At 45.6% G+C, this 20,753-nt stretch overlaps 1 protein-coding gene across 2 annotated transcripts in view; it reads left to right on the top strand.

Annotated features, from left to right (window-relative positions):
• Positions 1-20,753, top strand: part of SPEG (striated muscle enriched protein kinase) — a 1,321,813-nt gene that overhangs the window by 793,771 nt on the left and 507,289 nt on the right. For both annotated transcript variants that reach the window (XM_069227158.1, XM_069227157.1), the window contains exons 14-17: positions 171-290; positions 8,667-8,771; positions 10,998-11,204; positions 12,327-12,450. In XM_069227158.1, the coding sequence (XP_069083259.1) occupies positions 171-290; positions 8,667-8,771; positions 10,998-11,204; positions 12,327-12,450 (556 nt within the window). The remainder of the gene's footprint in view (positions 1-170; positions 291-8,666; positions 8,772-10,997; positions 11,205-12,326; positions 12,451-20,753) is intronic.

Raw genomic sequence — 20,753 nt, 5'->3', positions numbered from 1 at the left:
GGGCTCCAAGCCCATATGCTTCTAAGTAGACTGCCCAGTCCTTGCTATGCCTTCATCACAATAGCTTATGCTGAGTGATCTATAGTGTAGAGTATTTTCTGAGGAACCCTTCTCCAAGCTAGGTGTTTTCTCTTTTGAGGTCTTCTGCTGACGTTTCTTCTGTTTTACAGATAAGGATATCCATCGCCTGGTCTTCTCCTCTGTCAGCCATTGTCATGCAGGTGTCTATAAAAGCGTAATCTCAAACAAAGTGGGGAAGGCTGCCTGCTATGCTCACCTCTATGTCACAGGTAAGGCCATATATCCACTTCTGACATCTCTTTTCACATATTGCTCTTGCTGTCACCTTCATTTTCTAAAGATTCAGAAAGAGAGTGAGGCAGCGGCTGAAAAATGAAAAGAACTTCAAAGATAGGAGGTTGGTATAGAACCCTGTATCATAACTTAAAGAACGAATAAAAACAATGGTACACACTAGACGAAAAGCATGGGCATTTTAAACTCTGATGTGCTGCATGAACCCTAGGAGGTACTCCAGAACTCAACATTCTAGGACTGCCTCACACAAGGATCTGGAGAAGGGGGCATCAACTGGGTGGAAATACTTGCTTGGGGAGAGGGAACTAAGTGGCTATTTAATGTTCATATTTTTTCATTCACTAATTTAATTAGTTGTATCAGCAGTGTCATGTTGCCTTGTTACCACTTCAAAACACAAGATGGTGTTCAAGACAGTCTAACTGGTGCAGTTCAGGCTCCAGGTAGAGGAAAATATATCTGAATGAAAGAGAAAAGGCAAACAACTGGGCGGACATCGAAATGTAGAATCTGATTCTGTCTGGAATATATTAAAGAAGTCTGGACATAGTTGATCTCAAAAGACATTATGGTCTGGTCCTGGTGATATGGGGATAGGGAGGGGACGGGAACGGAAAGGGTCCTGTAACAGCAGTGGCGTGCTGAAAGCACCTCTGACAAGATATACTTTTTAAGGTCTTTCTTAAATTGGGGACAGCTGGGTTGTTCATTCTTAAAATGGGAATAGCTATGTTGACCTCTCAAAGCAGGATCAGGTTCTTATCAGGGACTGCACCTGTACAACACCTACTCTACTTAGGAAACCTGACCATTGCTTCCTTTTCCAGTCCTCTTCCATTATGCTGCTCTGGCCAGTTAAAGTCAATGGGACTTTACAGGGTCTTCCTCAGTGTCTCAGTCACGTGGCTGTTTCAATTACATGGCCTTGCTTGCACATAGACATGAGCACTAGAAGACCTCAAATTCCCCATTGGGCAAATACTGTGTGACAGGATTCTGCAGGTAATAGAGACCTTTTTCAAAGATTTCCTTGTGGGTGATACATAATACCTTGAACTCCAGCCTTTGTGTAAAGGCAAAAAATAAATCTGCTTCAGAGCAGGTCAGATGGGCTCATGCCTTGTGAGGTTTAGACACATTGTAGCCACTTGATTTTGGATTCTTTTCAATTTACAGATTACTGATTTTGGAAGGCCAGCATGGACTGTATTGCAATAAACCAATCTAGAGAGACTTAGATCTGGGACTATTGTGAGTTCTGTGAGATGATTAGCCTGTAGAATAGGATAAAGGTTTCCTCACATTGATAGTTGGAGGTTCGTGTTGTCCAATATTGGATCATTCATAGATTCACATGCTTGAATCATTCCCCGTTGTCAAAGTGGCAGTCCCAAGGTACCATAGAAAAGCAATATGTAAAATGATCATAGGCCATAATGGCAATTAACCACTAGTTTAATAGCATATGTATGCCCTTTGTAAAAAAGGGCAAACTGCAAACTTTGACCAATCAGACAACAGCACCCTCTAGAACACTCTCAAGAGATGCTGTATCCCTCAGATTTTCTACCACACGTCTTGTGATAGGAGTCTGCTTGAGCTCGGTTGAAATTACTGCCTTTTTTCTCAACCTTGCAAAGAATTTCTTTCAGAGCACTACTTACTGGAAAATCATGTCAGAACTAGCTACTACAAAAGGACTTTTCAAATCCTGTGATCCTGGTGGTAAGAAGAGGCTGCACTCTCATAACCCACATAAGGACTGCATATATTGCCTTCACCCGAAGCATAGCGTGAGAGATTGTAAGATTTGTTGCACCTTTTCGCAAAAAGCCTTGAAGAATAGGGAAGGTAGACTTTTGATATGATCCCAAAAATTAAAAACTAAGGAATGCCCTTTGTCGGAGGAGGGTAGTGATGGGTCTTCCAAGACTGTAACATCTCGCAAAAGGGAGAGATTCATTGAAAAACTATCTTCAGAGCCAGTGTAAGGTGGGGGAAAAATCTCTTCATATCTCCTCTGCACATTTAAAAAAGCATTAGAACAGTCTGTCTTCCTCAAAAAAGGAAAGAATTGTCTCAGAAAAGGTTAATTGAGAACATACTACTCCTTCGTCCAAAGGAGCTCATCCTAAAAGAGCCTCAAAATCTCCACCATCGATAACCAAACCTCTGATTAAGATGCAACTTCTAAATTTGTTTTCTTGCCGACAAGAGCACTGTCGACGACACTGTTCACAGTGTCAATGTCGACCTCAGTGTCGACATTTACCACTGCAGCATCACCAGATTATAACTTAATCCATAATGTCATTGATGACAACAAAAAGTAGTCAAACATACATCAAAGATCCAGTCAACTAGTCCGAACGACGGAGTGCTCGTTTTCGAAGAAACAACCTATGAAAAAAGTACCGTCGACAAGAGAACCACAGACAACACCATTGACTAGAGTACAGTCGACATCAACACCGTTGGCATCAGCACAATCAACGCCGCAACTGCTGACGTAGGACCTGTTGACAAGGGAGCTGTTGGCGAGGGAACCATTGACAAGGAAGCTGACAACTAAGGCGCCATTGACGTCAAAAACAACTAGCAAGACAGAAATCCTTCCACTATCTTTAATTCCTGTAAGGTATAAGCCCGCTGCAGACATAATCCTATTAGCCGAAACACATCACTAAGCAAGGTGTTAACTTACACACTGGAACACCTTTTAGATGATGATGACTTAGACAAAGACTGCCCATTTGGAGTCACTCATAGCCTATCTTAATTGTATGTAAAGTGCCAAGCCTATGATGAAGAGGAAGATGAGTATCAGGAAGACCTATATTATGCTACTGCAGAACCATCGGAACAACATCAAGAGGAAGTTTCAATTCATGCTCCTCAGGACCAACAGGAACTATCTGTCCAAATGCCTATGTCTCTCGTGAGTAGTCTACAAAGTAGGCTGTGTGGGAAGCTGGCTCAGTTTATGGTGTACACCTATGTTGTGGCACCCTATACTGGGTCCAGGCAACCGTTAGTGATAGTGAGTAGGTGTCCAGATAGAAAAATCTCTCTATGGGTAGCTGAGGCAAGCATCTGAAGCTTATCCAGGAGGAATGTGAAGCACTTGCAATACCACAATAGTCGGACAGTACCTTACTCATAAAAAAGAACCACAAAAGTGTTGCAAAAATAAAGGATACTTTATTACAGCACTATTACTAGACTAGCATTGGTATATCTCACTTTGGAGATATCTACACAGAATATGTACACAAAATAACCATCAAAAATAGCATAAAAATGCACAGGGCCCTATGGAAGGGTCAAACTATATACTAAAAAAGTGGAATGTGAAATAGTGAACCCAACCAAGGTAAATGTGGTAGTTCACTAGGATCTGGGTGGAGATAAAAACACCAGAGATAAGTACAGTAAGTGTCCCCAGCAACCAGGTGCAAGGCAGTTACTTACCCAATTGTCCTATAGGCTAACACAGAGAGTAGTGGTTGGAGTTTGTGGGATTCAGGACCCTTCCCAGTGGACCCAGAGGAAACCAGCAGACAAGAGGAAGGATGGAGAATGCCCCTACTCCAGGATACCCAGAAGACAGGAGTACCTACACCAAGGATCCGGATGCAGAGGGGAGAAGGGACTCTCTCTGAAGTCAGTGGAAGCCTCGGATTGTCCAGCTGTTGTCACGACCCATAGACCAGGGTGGTGGAACCCAGGGTTGGATTCCCGAGGTGAAGGACCTGCAAAGGAAGGGGACAGAGTCCAGCATCCTTTGAGGTGCCCAGGTGGTGCAGGCGGCAATGCCCACTCTCCCTGAAGGTGTAGTCCCTGTAAGTCAGTGGAAAAAGTAGTCCAGCTGCGGGGTCCAGGAGCTGCAGAAGATCCCAGGAGTCACCTACGAGCTGTCGCTTGATAGGCACTGGATTGCAGGAGGGTCGTGATCAGCCAGGTTACCAACAAGCACTGGGAAATGTAAGCAGGAGCAGAAGAAGTATTTGCAAAGTTTTGGGGACCAGCAAGGTCCAGGAGACTCTACCCAGGAGGGGGAGTCAGGGCTGGCCCTTAGCACACAAGAAGGTCAGCAGAAGTCAGTGGAGCCACCATGAGCAACCCACAGGTGATGGACATAGGGAGTCACAAGGAGGCCTCAGCAGAACAACAAAACAGAAGTCCCACGTTGCAGGAGATACAGGACAGTGGCTGATCTTTGATTCGCAGAGTGCTGGAGGCCAGGGCCTCTTGGTGCTTGAAGATCTCTGGGAAGAAGAGACAACAAGCCTTGGCAAGCACAACAGTCACAGTGCACATGGATTCCACTGCAGTGGCAGAAGCAGGGGCTCACAGTGTCCCAAGTTGGTTAGAATGCAAGCAGGACCCAGTGGAGGCCACAGACCCACCACCTGTGTTGCAGAGTCATTGGATGTCCATGGGACAGCAGACCCCACCAGCCGATCTATGTTGTCTTGAGGTGCCTGCGGGTGCAGGGGAGTGATTCCTTCACTCCAAGGGAGATTCCTTCATGCTTCCAGGTGCAAACAGAGTCCTTGTAACCCTGGAGGATGCATAGCTTTGGATGTTGCAGAATTCTTGCAGGATCCGGAGAAACAATGTTGCGGTGGGAGCCTTCCGGCTAAAAGCAGATGTGTTTTGGTTCCAAAGCAGACCAGCAGCGGTTCCAGAGGCCAGGAGCAGAAGATGTATTGCAGAGAGTTCTGTGGAGTGGCTTGATTGATGCATCTGAGGACTCACCCATGACGGAGCCCTTAAGTAACCTTGAAAGGGGGTTGGTCACTCTTTGAAGTGACCCACCTATCAGAAGGCGTTAAGGACGACATCTTCCTGGCTTAACCAGTCAGATGCTTCCAAGGGCCTCTGCCCATCTTGTTTCCAAGATGTCAGAATCAAGTGGTCACCTGGCAGAGCTCCGTGCACCTCCCTAGCGGAGGAGCTGGACAGGGTGTTGGTAACGCCACTGTCGTTTGTGTAGTTTTAACTCAGGGTTACTGAACTAGTACAACCCGGAATATGCAAGGAGGGCATGGTATCATGCAACTAACACTGGAATCGGTGTAGTTGCATGATTCCAACATGTTTGATACCAAACATGCCTAGTTTCGGAGAAACCATTATGTAGCTGGACATCTTGTGTTGACCAGTGTCCACTACATACCTCAAAATGGTTTCCCCACACTTACAAACCCGAAATAATTGAGTCTGGGGTTTGTAGGGGTACCACTGCTCATGCAGGGGTACCATAACATTTAGGACCATGCACCCTGCTCTTGGGTTGAAGGGCCTACCATAGGGACGACTTACAGTGTCCGAGGGCAGTGACTTATATCTAAAGTAAAAGGTGCATTCACCATTTCACACAGGCCGCAATGGCAGGCCTGCAGACACAGTTTGCATGGGCTCCCATGGGTGGCACAATACATGCTGCAGACCATGGGAGACCCCTGGTGTACCAGTGCCCTGGGTCCCTAAGTACTATTTACCAGTGACTTACAGGGGTACACCAGTATGCCAAATGTGGGTGAAAGAATCACTTACCAAGTCAACTTTATGAGAGAGAGAGCACTGACACTGGGGCCCTGGTTTGCAGGATCCCAGCGTACTACAGTCTGATGACACTGACGCCAGGCAAAAAGTGGTGATAACTATGTTGGAAAGATCCTACTTTCCTACACTTGTTGCTGGGTAATACTGTATGCATTTTTCAAGATGTTAGCTTTGTCAGTTTGCACTCATATCTTTGTTTTGAATGGTGCAAATATGGTTTCACATTTACACAAGATAAATAAGAGATTGCATAATGTACTCTTCCAAAGTCTATGTATGAATAGTGCAAAAAGGCCAGATTTATTTTCTTTTTGGTCTGACACTACTATTCCTGTGTAATGTTTATTATATTATTATTATTATTGTATTAATAAACAATTGCGATAACAGAATGCAGGTAAAACGTTCAACTGGATGAACCATTAATTTTTCACCCAGGAAGTGTTGTGACACTCAAAGTGTGGCCATCCTCTTAACTTTATGCCCCTCCTGCCCTCCTTCAGCATTAATCTATTAAAAGGGACCACAGCGTCAATCCTCTTTCCCCTGTGACTTATAATTTTATGTAAACATACTTGTCTTCCCTTTAGTACCATGCAAGTCCTCCATCTTCTGTGAGGACATTTGTTGGTAGAATAGCATTACTGTAGGTTTCCATCTCCATTGTATTCTTCTGTAAGGAAATCTTTTGGTTATATTGTACAACTTTAGCCTTAAATCAATTGTATTCTCTCTTGAGGACATCTGCCACTTATATAGTAAAACTGCAGCTCTCCTTGTCCTAGCTTTGTTGGCAGTAGCAACCTCATGGTGGTCTGGTTAAAAGGAGGACCAGCCTATTATATGTTTAGGTTTTGCAGAATGTTATGGCTCCTTGTCTGCCGATGACAAAAGCAAATTAAAAAATCCCGATACAGTGCAAAAGAAAAAGAGTGTTTTATATAAACAGACATGAATAAGATAAAGAATTAAATGTGTGATGGCAGAGGTAACGTTTCAGATATTAAATAGTTCCTTATTCAAAAAAAGGAAAAGGACATATCTAAGCTGATAGAAGGATGTGAGAATAAATTGCTGCTGTGGGATGATCCAGGATGTTTTCAACAATGTCTCAAGCCAGTAGTGGAAGAAGGCTACCCTGAAGCCCCTTTCTATAAGTATGGAGTGTGTATTGCATATAATATATTTTCCAAAGTGCTGTAACCACAACACACCAAACCTAATGCTGGTGCAATCACCATAACATGTCTATCCTAAAAATATCCATAAATTCTCTTTTTTGAAAAATATGTAAAGAATCCAATGTTGTCATATTAAAGACAATTGAGGCCAGGCCTAATGGCTGTGCCAGTGCTTGTTTATATTGATAATGATTTCTGCTCTCCCTAAAGCTGATATACCATCCCTGTTGACCTGATATGTCTTAAAAAATAGCCTGAAGTAATTACAAACTCGATTTATTAAGTGGAACACGATATGGACAAGCGTATGTGAGTTCATGCATCTTTTTGGGGCATATAGAATGAAGCAATATTTCGAAGCCAGCAGAGTATTTGTGAATCCAGGCCAGACCCCTGAAACACACCAGAGACTGTATGACAGAGAGTCGCCCGGGGGTGCAACAGGCATGTGAACCCACTTTGTCCGCCCCAAGGCACTTTGGTATTACAGAAGGGGCTGCAGACGCTTGTACTGCTGCTTCTGTAATACAGATAGCACTGCCACATAGCACCGGCACTATCTCAAGAGGGCATTTCCTTATTTATATGGGAGTAGGGCCCCATGCAACTGAGGGACTCTCTTTGCCTCTGGGCCCACTTTGTATTAGTGAAGCAGGCACAAAATCAAAGAAGCTGTCATGAGACACCCTGAAAGTGCGCCACAAATGGGGGGCGCACTATCAGTGCGGCCCCTGATAGCAGCCCTTCGAGGGAGGAAAGGGGTCCTATCGACCTCCAGACATCCTCTTTCTGGTGGGTACAGTCACTTACAGCACCCACATGCAAAGGGATCTCTAATCTCTCTTAAAGTGCAGGGGGGGGTAGTAAAACACAAAGCAGCATTGAAGAAGCCTCTCAGTATTTCACTTGAATGTGCTGCTCCCAGGGCAGCATGAGTTTGCAGGTGCCTTGGGGGCAGCACAATCACTGTAATAAGGCTCATTTCTCGGTTTTAGCATGGAACACTTATTTAAAGGTGCGCTGTGGTGCAAACAGGGAATATTCGCCCTATATGTAATACGGCCCTAGATACTTGCCTTGAGGACCCATTCCAATCTGCAAATATCTTACTACCTCCTTTGAGGAAAAGATTAATGTTTTGCGACCAGAATTCAATTGCAAAACATTAATACACACCAATCTGATTCAGTACAAGCCCCTTCTAAATACTGACTCAGTAATGTGTTGTAAACTCTAATTGCGATTCAGTAACTTGTTACAGAATTTCAGTTTGTGGTTTGTCCGAAAGAAAACACATTTGTGCGATCGCAAATGGCCTGATTCTGTGAATCAGGTTATTTGTGACCAAAAAAATGCTTTGTACATTTGACTCCCAGTCCTTATGTATTTAGACTTGGAGGAACTGATTTGCATACGTTGTCCATGCCACAGTAAACAAGATTGTTAGACTAACTGAAACTTGATCATAGGTGAACCAAGAAGATGTAGTAGGTCCCGGAATCTTTCTTTCTTCTTATTGTCCTTGCCTCAATGTCATTGGTTTTAATAACCTTTTAGCCATCCACCTTTATTAAAATTGCACTTGGCCTGTTCCAGATGTGGTTCCAAGTCCTCCAGATGGACCTCCAGTTGTGGCGTCAGTAACAGGAAGAATCGTCAGCTTGAAATGGAACAAACCAAAAAGATTGGACTCTGCCATAGGTAAAAGCCACAAAATTGAATGCATGTTGAGATGGATACTTACACAGAAACTCTGAGAAAGAAGAGATAGAAAAGGTTGATGAGTCTTGAAATCAGTACTGTAGGGGGGCGGGGAGAAAGAAAGAATGTGTAGAAGTCAGTGAGTCCTGAGATAGAAAATCACTGGGTGACAAGGAGAGTGAAAAAACAGACAAATTGGTTAGTGACTCTTCAAATGAACTATTACATACAGATAAGAAGAGTTAATGAATAGAAGAAGGCCAGTGAGTCCTGAGATGAACAATATCATGAAGGCAAGGATAATTAATGACTACAAGAGCTCAGTGAGTCCTGAGATGGACAATATCATCAAGGAGTAGAGTTAATGACTAGAAGAGGTCAGTGAGTCCTGAAAGGAACAATGAAAGGGACACAAGGAGAGTTCATGGTAGAAGAAATCACTGAGTCCTGAGACCGATAATCACAGGGCGACGAGGAGAGTAAACGAGAATAAGGGTTCACAGAGTTATGAACTGAACAATACAATGGAATCGAAAGTGTGAATCGTCAGTCTGAGTCTTGAGATGGACATCCCCAAGGAGACAACGAGAGTTAATGTTCACAAAGGGCCAGTGAGTTCTGGGCAGACAGATACAGAAACATGGTTTCAGCAAGCAAACATATGAGAGCAGGATCTAGAGGTGGGCAGTCAAAAGACAAGGACCCGTGGTCAAAAAGCTGTAAGATGTGCGTTCCCAACCACGCACAGGGATGTACGGGTCACTGAGTTCTGAGATGTCCAAGGCAGCAAGGACCTAGCCGCCCGTAACAGGGGAACATACAGCGAGAGAAGAAAGATAAGGAGTGTGAGAGAGATAAGGAGTGTGAGAGAGAGATCCTCAGACACACTCTCAAAGTAAAACTGAATTAGATGTCCACTTGCTCTGGCAAAGAAACCACTAGATAGAAACACACAGGACAGCAAGGTGGGCGTGTGAGGGTCCTGCCCAGTGTATTCCATGGAACTGCAGGGGATCACTAGGTACCTTCCAGTCTTGGCCATTAGAGGAAGTTGTGCCAGGAGGGTGTGTGTGTTCGAAGACTGAGGGCCTGAGTTAGAGTTTGGCGGAGGGGGTTGCTCCGTCACAGATGTGATGGATATCCCGTCGGCTGTAATACAACCCATTATAGCTTATGGAGATTGTAAGACGGCGCTGTGATGGAGTAACCCAGCCCCAAACTCTAAATCCAGCCCTGAGGCCCTTGTTTAGAGTTTGGCAGAGAGGATACTTTGTTGCAAAAGTGACGGGTACCCTCTCCATCTCACTGAAGCTCTGCCTGCCTCATCTGGAGTTTGGCAGAATTTCTGTATGTCACAGACACTGATTACTCCGCCTCTGCCACTGACATACACCTCTAACGGCCTGACAGACTAAGGGCCATCAGACGTCAGTCATTGTCCACCTGCCCAATTTAGAGCAGGCATTCAGATGACCAGTTTTGACTATACATCACCTGTAAGGGGAAGTGAAAACTACAAAATGACCCCCAAGAGACAATACTTGTGGTGCGGGGGTCTTTAGTTGTTGGAAAATACAAAATCCTTATTTGTGATTTTGTTTTTGCAAATAAAAGAAACAGGTTAACAGTTTGATTGACGGTGCCGTCATGTTGATGGAGATATCTGTCAGACTTTTATTACATTGACATGAACCGCAGTGATGGTGATGATGATTCCTGCCAATGTAAGGGATGTCTGCTGGACCGGCGGTCATTTCTAGATTCAGAGGACAGGCTCTCAGTGGTCTAAATCAGGCTCAAAGTATCACACGGAAAGAAAAGAGTCTGACAGACTGTATGTACCCTGAAATAATCCATTTCATGCATACAGAAAGAGAGATGAGAGGGGTGTGTCCTAAAAATACCAGCATAAGGAAACAAAGGGACACGTTAGATCCTGGGTTATCCACCTGGGCAATGGAGTACTGCAGAAATCAGTCTGGCAGAGATATCCATGAGCGGTAATAGATACGTGTTGAGTTTGGAGTTGAATGGTCACACAGATGTACTGAGGGTGGGCAAACTAGAGGTGTGGACATAGGAATGGTGAATGGAATTCTTTGTTTTTTTTTACTCTCAGCTTTTAGGTCACGTCGTACAGAGGGGCATGTGTGTCAATCTCAAGAAATAGACATTTGACAATATGCTGGTAAAGCAGATAATCTCCCACTGTGTCTTTTTGCATAGATCCTTCACAAGTCACCTACATTGTGCAGCAGCAAGCATTAGGTACAGGCCAGTGGACAACCATTGCCAGCAACCTGAAGGAAACCACCCACACTATCCACGTGCTTGCCAAAGGGGTCCAATACCTCTTCCGGGTCATCACATCCACGCCGAAAACTAATAGTAGGCCCTCGCCTCCCAGCGAAACTACTGAGCTTCTTGACCGAGGTAAGAACATGTCCCATGACTGAGATAAGGAAAGGTCCCATGAACATCACAGTTACAAATGCTATCTAGCAATTTTTGTATCCATGATGTCTGCAGTTACCTATTGGTGTTCACATAAGTAAAGCCCACCTCTGAACGCTATCGACTTCCAGTGAATTTAATTCTGACACAGAAGAAAATGTATAAGATCACACAAAGTATAATTTAGAGTCAAGGCTGCATCACAGCAACTCCAGAAATAGATCATTTCTCAGTAGCCGATGCTGGCACATTAGCTTGCTGAAGAACACAAGTGTTTTGGAAATGATGACTGACTGACCATTGGTGGCCACTGTGTTTGCAAATCTTTTCTATGATTTTCTTTGGTGTCCATAATTAGTTAAAGATCTGAAAATCTTGATTTCTTACATTAGCCACTAAGGCTGACAGAACTTGCAGACATGGCACTTTGTGAGTGACAGAGTACCCTCTAGGCAAAACACTAAGGCGGTCATTCTGACCGCGGCGGGCGGCGGTCGCCGCCCGCCATGCGGTCACCGCCGAATGACCGCACACGCGGAGGCCATTCTGGCTTTCCCGCTGGGCCGGCGGGCGCCCGCCAAAGGAGCGCCCGCCGGCCCAGCGGGAAAGAACCTGCAACGAGGAAGCCGGCTCCGAATGGAGCCGGCGGAGTTGCAGGGGTGCGACGGATGCAGTAGCTAAGCAGAGAGTGAAAATCTTTGTGGGGCCCCCAGGGGCCCCACGACACCCGTTCCCGCCATCCTGGTTCTGGCGGTGTAAACCGCCAGAAACAGGGTGGCGGGAAGGGGGTCGGAATCCCCATGGCGGCGCTGCAAGCAGCGCCGCCATGGAGGATTCCCTGGGCCAGGGGAAAACCGGTGGGAAACCGCTGATCCCCTTTTCTGACCGCGGCTTTACCACCGCGGTCGGAATAGCCCAGGAAGCACCGCCAGCCTGTTGGCGGTGCTTCCGCTGCCCTCCGCCCTGGCGGTTTCAAACCGCCAGGGTTGGAATGAGGGCCTAAATCTGCCCTAAAGTCATAGCAAATTACAAGACAGTTAAGCAGAATCTGTTGAAGGCTGTAGTAATGTGTTTCTCTTGTGTGATAAATTCTCCTGACAGGCCCTTACTTGGAGGATGCACCCGTCATCATAGATAAGCCAGACGTAGTATACGTTGTGGAGAATCAACCAACAAGTATCATTGTGACGCTGAACCACGTCGAGGCTGCAATTACTTGGAAAAGGTACGAAACCACAGAAGCTTCTATGGCAGTGCTAGCATGCCAGTCACCACAGATCTGTGGATTATTGTTTATCATTATATGTTTGCATATTATAGAGGGGGTATGCTCCTGTTATGTTGATTTTAGGTCAATAACAACACAAAAGGATGATAGACGGAGTGCTGAAACTTTTCAAATGCTCACCCCCAGTCACAGATCTGGGTTCAATCCATATTTCTTTTGCTCACGTGCCACCCCAGTTTGGACCCAGCCATATGCAAATAAGTCTTGACCCTGTACTCCATGGGAACAGTCCAGCCCGAACTGCCAGGCCATATCCTCCCCGGACCAGTAACAAGCATCCTGGGACCGGTTTCAGACTATCACCCTTCATCAGCCAGGCTAGCTTGCATTCAGGTGCACAGTGAGCACAGGACCCAACTCTAGGCATACCCTTCCCACTTAGGTCAACTTTAGCAACACAAAAGGTTGATGGACGGAGTCTTGAAACTTTTCAACTACTCACCCCCTGTCACAGATCTGGGTTCAATCCATTGTTCTTTTGAACAGAAGCAGAAGCAGGTAAACGCAGTCTCCTCCTCCTCCTGCTCCCCCACCCTATGCATGCTCCGTAAGATCTTCAGGTGGCTCTCAGTTGACACCAGAAGTACTGTATCTAAAGCGCACATCACCAGCAGACTGAACTATGGTAACACTCTTCATATAGGAATCACTGCACGCTTCCTGAAGATACTACGCACAATACAAAACCCAGGTGCAAGACTCACCCCTTGAGCTCCCCAGATGGACTCACATCACCCCACACCTCAAGAAGCTAGACTGGCTCCAGATAAAGAAGAGATACCAGTTCAAGATACCGGTACATGCATACAAGCACTGCGCGTAGGACAAGCATACAACCAACCAGACACCTGCGATCCACCTCCCTTTCCCTCCATACACACCCCGGATATGCTGGACCAACAGCGGAGGACACTCCTTCTGTCACCTGGCAGCCAAAGCCTGGGGCGATTCCCCTTCACCTGAGGAACACCCTTCACCCCGGGAATTCAGAAAAGGACTCAAGACATGGCTATTCGAATGAACAGAGCACTGTGAAGCAGCTAGCAACTCCAGCGCCTTGAGACCCTCATGGATGATTTGCCGTACTTTATAAATCCTGATTTATTGATTGATAGCAGACTATGAGAAGTCTGTCGCGAGTTGTGAGAGGAGCCCAAAGGCTATGCCAGCCTAAAGAAGTTAGTGGAAACTAGAGGTGGGTGACCTACAGGAAGCTCGAGCCTGCTTGAGCCAGATGCCTGGCTCTTGCTCAGCTGTAGGTCCTCTTGGACACTCAAGCCCAAAAAGGAGCTGAGCTTTCATGTGGCTTCTGCTTGCCACTCATGCTGTAGCCTCATGCGCCAAGAATGAGAGACAATCCATTAACCTTTAATGCAAAAAAAGTAGAGAGAAAGAGATACTTATCTAGTGGCTGAATTGTATAATGTGAAACTAGAAAACCAGCAATCAATCCCAGCTTCCTCACTTCACAAAAATCTATGATACAAGGCAAATATGTGTTTTCCCCCAAATCTCCTTAATCTTCATTATCATATGAGAGCAATTTTGAATAGCTGAGTTCTGGATGCGCATGTACAAGCACCTGTATGTTTGCTTTCATACTATAATGTTGCTTCATACATAATAACAAAAACACTATCAGATTTGCCTCAAAGCTCTACAAGATATAGGTTTGCAAGTTAACTTCAAAAGGTCTACACAAGTACTGACTCAAAGACTACACTGCCTGGGAGCGACTCTGGATACAAACCACGCATGAGTGTATCCTTCGGAGGAGAGGTTATCCTCAATGAACATGAAATGTTGCTCTCTCCTCCGCAACCCCTCGTCCATCGGCCTGGCAAATAGCATCACTTCTGGGGTCGATGGCATCTTGCATCTTTATTGTCCCCAATTCCAGATTACACATGAGACAGCTACAGCAAGCTCTGGAAGATCAGTGGTCTCAGTATTCAAACTTACGGGAGGACAGAGTGATCATCACACAAGACACCAGACATTCACTCAAATGGTGGATGTAAAGTCAGCACCTTCTGATAGAGGTGCCTTTTCACACAGATTCTTGTCACGGATGCTTCCCTCCAGTTTTGGGGAGCTCCCATGGGTTCTCTGCAAGCTCAGTGCTTGTGGTCAGACAAGGAGCAGCTGTATCACATAAATATGCTGGAGCTCAGGGCAGTCCATCTCGCACAGAAGTCTTTTTCTCCACCCATAAAGACAAACACTCTTCTCCTACAAACAGAAAACATGACCACAATGCATTTTTTGAACAAACAGTGGGGAACTTGCTCACGTCCCCTGTTGCTGGAAGCACAAGCTATCTGGAAGTGGCTACTGGTCAGGGCCCTAACAATTTCTGCCATTCATCTACAAGGGACACTAAAAACCCAAGGAGACTCTTTAAGTCGCACCTTTGCAGAGGCTCACAAATTCATTCTTAACAACATTGTCGATCAAGACCTTTTTCAGGAATGGTGTTGGCCTCAAATCGACCTGTTTGCAGACAAAGCAAACAAAAAATGCCCAGACTTAGCATCCAGGTTCTACCGACCAGGAACAAAGGGGAATGCCCTTTTGATAATCTGGTCAGGGACTTTTCTGTAGGCGTTTCCTCCCATTTCTCTGATTCAGTCATAAACAAACTATACAGAGCCAGGATCAGAATGATTCTTTTCCACCTATCAGAAAAATCACACAGAAGACACCGTGCAGACCGGATATCCCCCACAAGCTTGTAGGGAAGATATTCAACTGATTCCCTCAGCCTTTCTGCGCCTCACCTTCATACTATCTCATCCTTCCCCCCTCTCACTGAAGATCTGGTTATTAACCTCCTTCAGTCTCTAAAGTCAGGCTCTCCCCTCTACCCAGCACCTCCCCTCATCTTGGCCTTGGGGTCAGCAGTCATAGCTCCGATCCTGACTGATATTCTCAACTCTTCCCATACCTTGAGCTAGATCCCACATCAGTGGAAGCATGCCATTGTTAAGCCCCTATTGAAAAAGCCCCACCTTCATGCAGCTCTCCTTAATAATTACGGGCCTATCTCATTGTTGCCCGTGGTGTCTAAATTAATTGAAAAAGATGTAAATAGGCATCTTACAGACTTTCTTGAGGGTCATAATATCCTGTATAGTACTGAGATGGCACTTCTCACACTTATGGAAGAGGTTAGAAGGCGCCTCGCTCAAGGGGGCCCAGCAGCCATTCTACTTGATCTCAGTTCGGCCTTTGACATTGTTGACCATTCCACGCTGATCCAGAGAATGTTGGAATTCTGGCAATGCGTTAAAATGGCTCTCTGATAGAGCTTTTCAAGTTCTCGATCATTCACATTTTTCGAACTGTGTTTCACTCAACTGTGGGGTCCCTCAGGTTTCTTCCCAGAGCCCCACTTTGTTTAATCTTTACATGTATCTGTTAGCGGAGGTTATAAAGCCATTTGGCCTAATGCTGGTCTCCTACGCTGACAATACTAAATTTTTCTTTCTCCACTAAATCTGATCACTCCTCTCTGACCCCTTGTCTCCAAGCAGTGACCAGATGGATGTCTGACTGCAAACTAAGACTTAACGAAGACAAAACGGAAGTAATGTTATTTACATGTATCCGTTAGCGGAGGTTATAAAACCATTTAGCCTGATGCTGGCCTCCTACGCTGATGATACTCGATTGTCTTTTCTTTCTCCACTAAATCTGATCACGCCTCTCTGACCCCATGTCTCCAAGCACTGACCAGATGGATGTCTGACTGCAAACTAAGACTTGAAGACAAAATGGAAATAATGTTATTAGGGAACCACCTCTCTCAAGGGCTCCAGTCAGCTATTCTGGAGTCTCTGAAAGCCCTGCCTCTTCCTCAAGGTAAGATAAAAATCCTGGGAGTCTGTCTTGACTCACGGCTTATCATGGGCCATCAGTCCAAAACGACAGCAGCCACCTGTTTTAGCCTTCTAATACTTTTAAGGCAAATTTTCAAAATTCTCCCATTCTTAGCTAGGAAGCTCTTAGTCCAGACCCTGATTATCTCGCTTCTAGATTATGGCAATGCTCTTTACCTTGGCTCCCCCAAGGATGTCGTTAAAAGACTGCAGGTGGTCCAGAATGCTGCTGTGCAGCTCCTCTTTAACATCCCCAGACATCAGTCTGCTAAATCTTCTATTCCCCTTCTCTACTGGCTCCTGGTGGAACAACCGATACATTTTAAATCCCTCTGCTTGATGCATAGAGCCTTATACAATAGAGGTCCATCTCTACTAAGATCTATTGCCTCCTTTTATATGCCTTCCAGGTCTCCCAGATCCTCAACGTCAGCCTTGGTCCGGCTTCCTGCAGTGAAGAGAGCTAGGTGGGGTGGTAGATCCTTGTCCTACTTAGGAGCTCTGGAACTCCCTCCCACAAGAGCTCCGGCTAACTAGTCGAGAACTTCCCTTCCGTAAAGCACCTAAAACCTGGATGTTTAGAGCATAAACCCTTTGTTGGTCTGTGCGGGTCTACCTTAGTGCTGGGATGCCTCTCGGTAGCCATGCGCTCTACAAAAACTCTAAAATAAACGAAACTAAACTAAACCTAACTGTCACCCAACAGTCACCTCTAGGGCATGATGGGATACAGGGGGTCCTGGAGGTCTTAAAGGCACAGTGCCAGTCTTTCCTTTTTACGCTTTTAATGCATCCTATACGCTAATAATGGCTTTTGATTCCTTTGCAGTTTTCACTTTAATAAAAGCTGTGGTTTTGCACCCTATTCTCTCTCTTCTGTTTTTCAGAAATTATGAGTTTGGCAAGAGGTTTATTAAAGGAAAATTGAATGTAAGTTAGGCATTTTTAGCCTTTACTGTAGGCTGCATAGATGTAATATATATGTATATTATGGGGGTCCCACTGCCAACAGCCTGGTGGTGCAGAACGCCACATTATGAGTGTGGGGGTTTGGCCCCTACCAACCAGCCACATCTCCACTCATACCGCCATGGCAGTCTGAACTGCTGATCATCTCTGACCCGGCGGACCACAGAAGACCGCCGGCGGTACTAGGAGGTGGCCTTCCGACATGGTTTCCGCAGTGGTAGCCCCGCCATGAAAACCATGGCAGAAGGGCTACCAGTGACAGGGAATTCCTTAGACAGCTCCTCCACCCCCCCCCCAGCAAGCACTAGACCCCCCTCCCGCCCTCCAGCCACAGCACCACTCTTCCCCCACCCTCCCCTTCAGACACTGCACCCCCCACCCTTTTCTGACACTACGCCCCCGCTCCCCTCAGACACTGCACCCCCCGTCCCCGCATACACAGACAGCCACACGCACACACATACACTCATTCACCTACACTTACATGCACACATACACTCACATGCATCCATGCACACATTCATAACTTCATTCATACATGCATTCATACACGCATTCACAACTACATTCATACACGCATTCACAACTACATTCATGCATGCATACTCACACCCATCCAGACACGCATTATCACACACATACACACTTACATGCAGACACGCATTCATGCATTCACTCAACATTCAGACACGCATACAACCACACATTCATGCACATACGCAGACACCATACACTCATACACGTACTCATAACACCCCCACTCTCCTAGCACCCTCTCCTGTCGGGCGATCACTTTACCTGTTCTGGGGAGAAGGTCGTTCGGCAGGGAACGGAACGGGGCGCTTCCACTGCCGGCAGCGCCCTGCCAGCAGGACACTGCGAGGCCATATACTGGCGGGGCGGTGCCGGTGGTGGACCGCCAGAGCACCTCCGCCCGCCAGCACGACTACTGCCGGATTTCAACCCAAAGTGTGGCAGAAATCCGTCAGTACCTGTGATATGGCAAGCGAGAGGCCACCGTCTCCTGACGCCCACAGCTTTGGCGGTCTTCATGGAAGACCGCCAAAGTCGTAATGAGGGCCTATCTCTTTATATATTTGATATGTCCGGCGATCCCCGTTTATAGGTGGGAATATTCAGTGCTTTTGGCATTGATGAGGATTCACCTGGAAGAGAACTAAGATTACAGGTAAGTAACGTATCCTTCTTTTTCCTTTGATATCTCTAAAACTACTGAACGAATTTATACCAAATCACAAAAACAAGATTTGCGCACCAAAGTCTAGCTTCCTGACAAATTTGGTGTAATTCCGTCCAATGGCCCAGACTGTAGGCGTGTCTAAAGGCCCTATGGGAAAATGCATGGGGAAACCACATATTTTAGATGGTTTTTAATAAAATCATAATAGGAAAACCTAATAATCGCCCAATATAGCAGCAACAGTCAGCATAACCTACCAAAAAATATTTCATCATATATGACAACTAAAAAATATTTACAACCGGTCACTTAAAGAGTTGATACTAGTTGATACAGTAAAACTATAATCTCTTAAAAAAGACATTATGAAAGACTAGGGTAAAAATGAAATAAAGTAGACACATTTGAATTAATACATGATAGTTGACTATGTGGTCAGATTAAGGGCCTCATTAGGAGTTTGGCGGTCCAAATGCCAAATTAAAGTTTGGTTGTTGGGGGAACAGTGTTCCCAGTGGGGTGATGGCAGTGCAGGTTGGAATCAGCCAGTACAGCGCTGAACTCAGCATTGCCCTGTTGATTACAACCTTGTTCTCCGCCAGCCTTTTCATGGCGGTACCAACGCCATGAAAGTGCTGGTAGAGAACAGGTACAAGGGGGGGCCTGCACTGCCCATGCCTGTTGGAGGGACTCCCCCTGCCTAGCACCCTCATAATGCGCTCTGTCTGCTGTGCAGACAATGCACATAACAAGGGTGCTGGTGCCCCCTGTGGGCAGCAGCATTGACGCCGGCTTGATTACGACTCAGCGACAATGCTGCCGCCACTTTCCCGCTGGGCTGATGGGAGGAAACCTTGGTTTCCACCCGTCAGCCCAGCAGGAAAGTCGTAATGGGCCTGGCGTGGAGGTAGTCAATAAGGCGGCAACCTCCCTGTCAGAGGTTCAACGGACAGGTCTTCCCGTCTGCAAAACTCGTAATCGGCCCCTAAGTGAGCTACTGGTTGGCCTTCACGAAAATAAAAAATAAGTGTGCTGACTTCTGCTGCTCCCTAGATGGGAGATTTAGCCTGGTGGTGTCCCAACAGAAGCTGTTTTTCCAAAAATTTACAAAATCTTGCCCCTCCACTGACTAACCAAAAGCTAGAAATGGATAGCACTTCACCAATCCAGATCAAAGGGCCAAGATGTTATATGATGCAAACATATACAGCAGTAACAAATAATACCAAGAAGGCTGCAACCCAACAGATATGCTGATTGCCTCCTGCGGATCCTAAAAGAACTCAAAATAGTGACAGAGCAACAAAAAGTCTGATAGTCTTTCAGTTCCTTATAGAAGGCTATGCAATTGCATCATTTTGCCACCTGAATGTCCAAAACTACAGCCATGATGGGCCAATAGAATAATCCCCAGTAGTCCTACCGGGGGGCCCTCAGTATTGGAGCCAATGGCTCTCCATCCCCATATGTAGACCACCCACAGCAGGTGGATGTGCCTGATCACTTTACAGTTCTTGTGTAGTTTGTTGTAAAACCAATTACACTGTGCATATAAAGGCCTAAGTAAGTGTTCAATGGACTTGCTTAAACTTCTTCCTTTTGTACGTATGTCACAGTGTTGAAGTGTGTAATTCGTGGACTGCCTAAACAAGTGGCTCTTCTTCAAACCCTGGGTTCCCTGCTCAAGCAACTTACACTGGAAAGGGCTTCATTGAGTTCAGGTAGCCAATCTTATGGAAATAACTGAAAACCTATTAAAGATAAAGCATCAGTGAAAGCTGTGAGGGAGAGAGATGGTGCAGTGGGCTGAGCTCTAAAAGACTAAAAGTGACATTGTGATATCAACTCTATTCTTGCTCCTGCAAACTGAGCTTGAGCTTTTAATGTTTTTTTCCTGCTTGGAAACCTTTAGAACCTTTTAAAAACAGTTTTGGTCAGCATGTCTAAAGACTGAGAGCACATTTGTCATGTTTTCTGACAGGAAAAATATTTTTACCTTCACAAAATGCCGTAGATTTTGTGAAGTGCTCCAACTATGGGAGAGGAGAAAGAAGCCCCTTTTTTACCTCTTTGAATTATTTCAGAAAATGTCGAGGAGAACTATAAAGGACAGAGGCTGATTGGACTTCAAGAAGACCAACTCAGGTGTCAAGAGGCAGCGTATAGAAGATCTGACCGAAGAGGTGTTT

This window comes from Pleurodeles waltl, chromosome 3_2 (genome assembly GCF_031143425.1).
Source record: "Pleurodeles waltl isolate 20211129_DDA chromosome 3_2, aPleWal1.hap1.20221129, whole genome shotgun sequence".
In the NCBI taxonomy this organism is placed as follows: Eukaryota; Metazoa; Chordata; class Amphibia; order Caudata; family Salamandridae; genus Pleurodeles; species Pleurodeles waltl.
The sequence above is the reverse complement of the archived record's forward strand: the minus strand, read 5'-3'. Positions and strand labels throughout refer to the sequence as shown.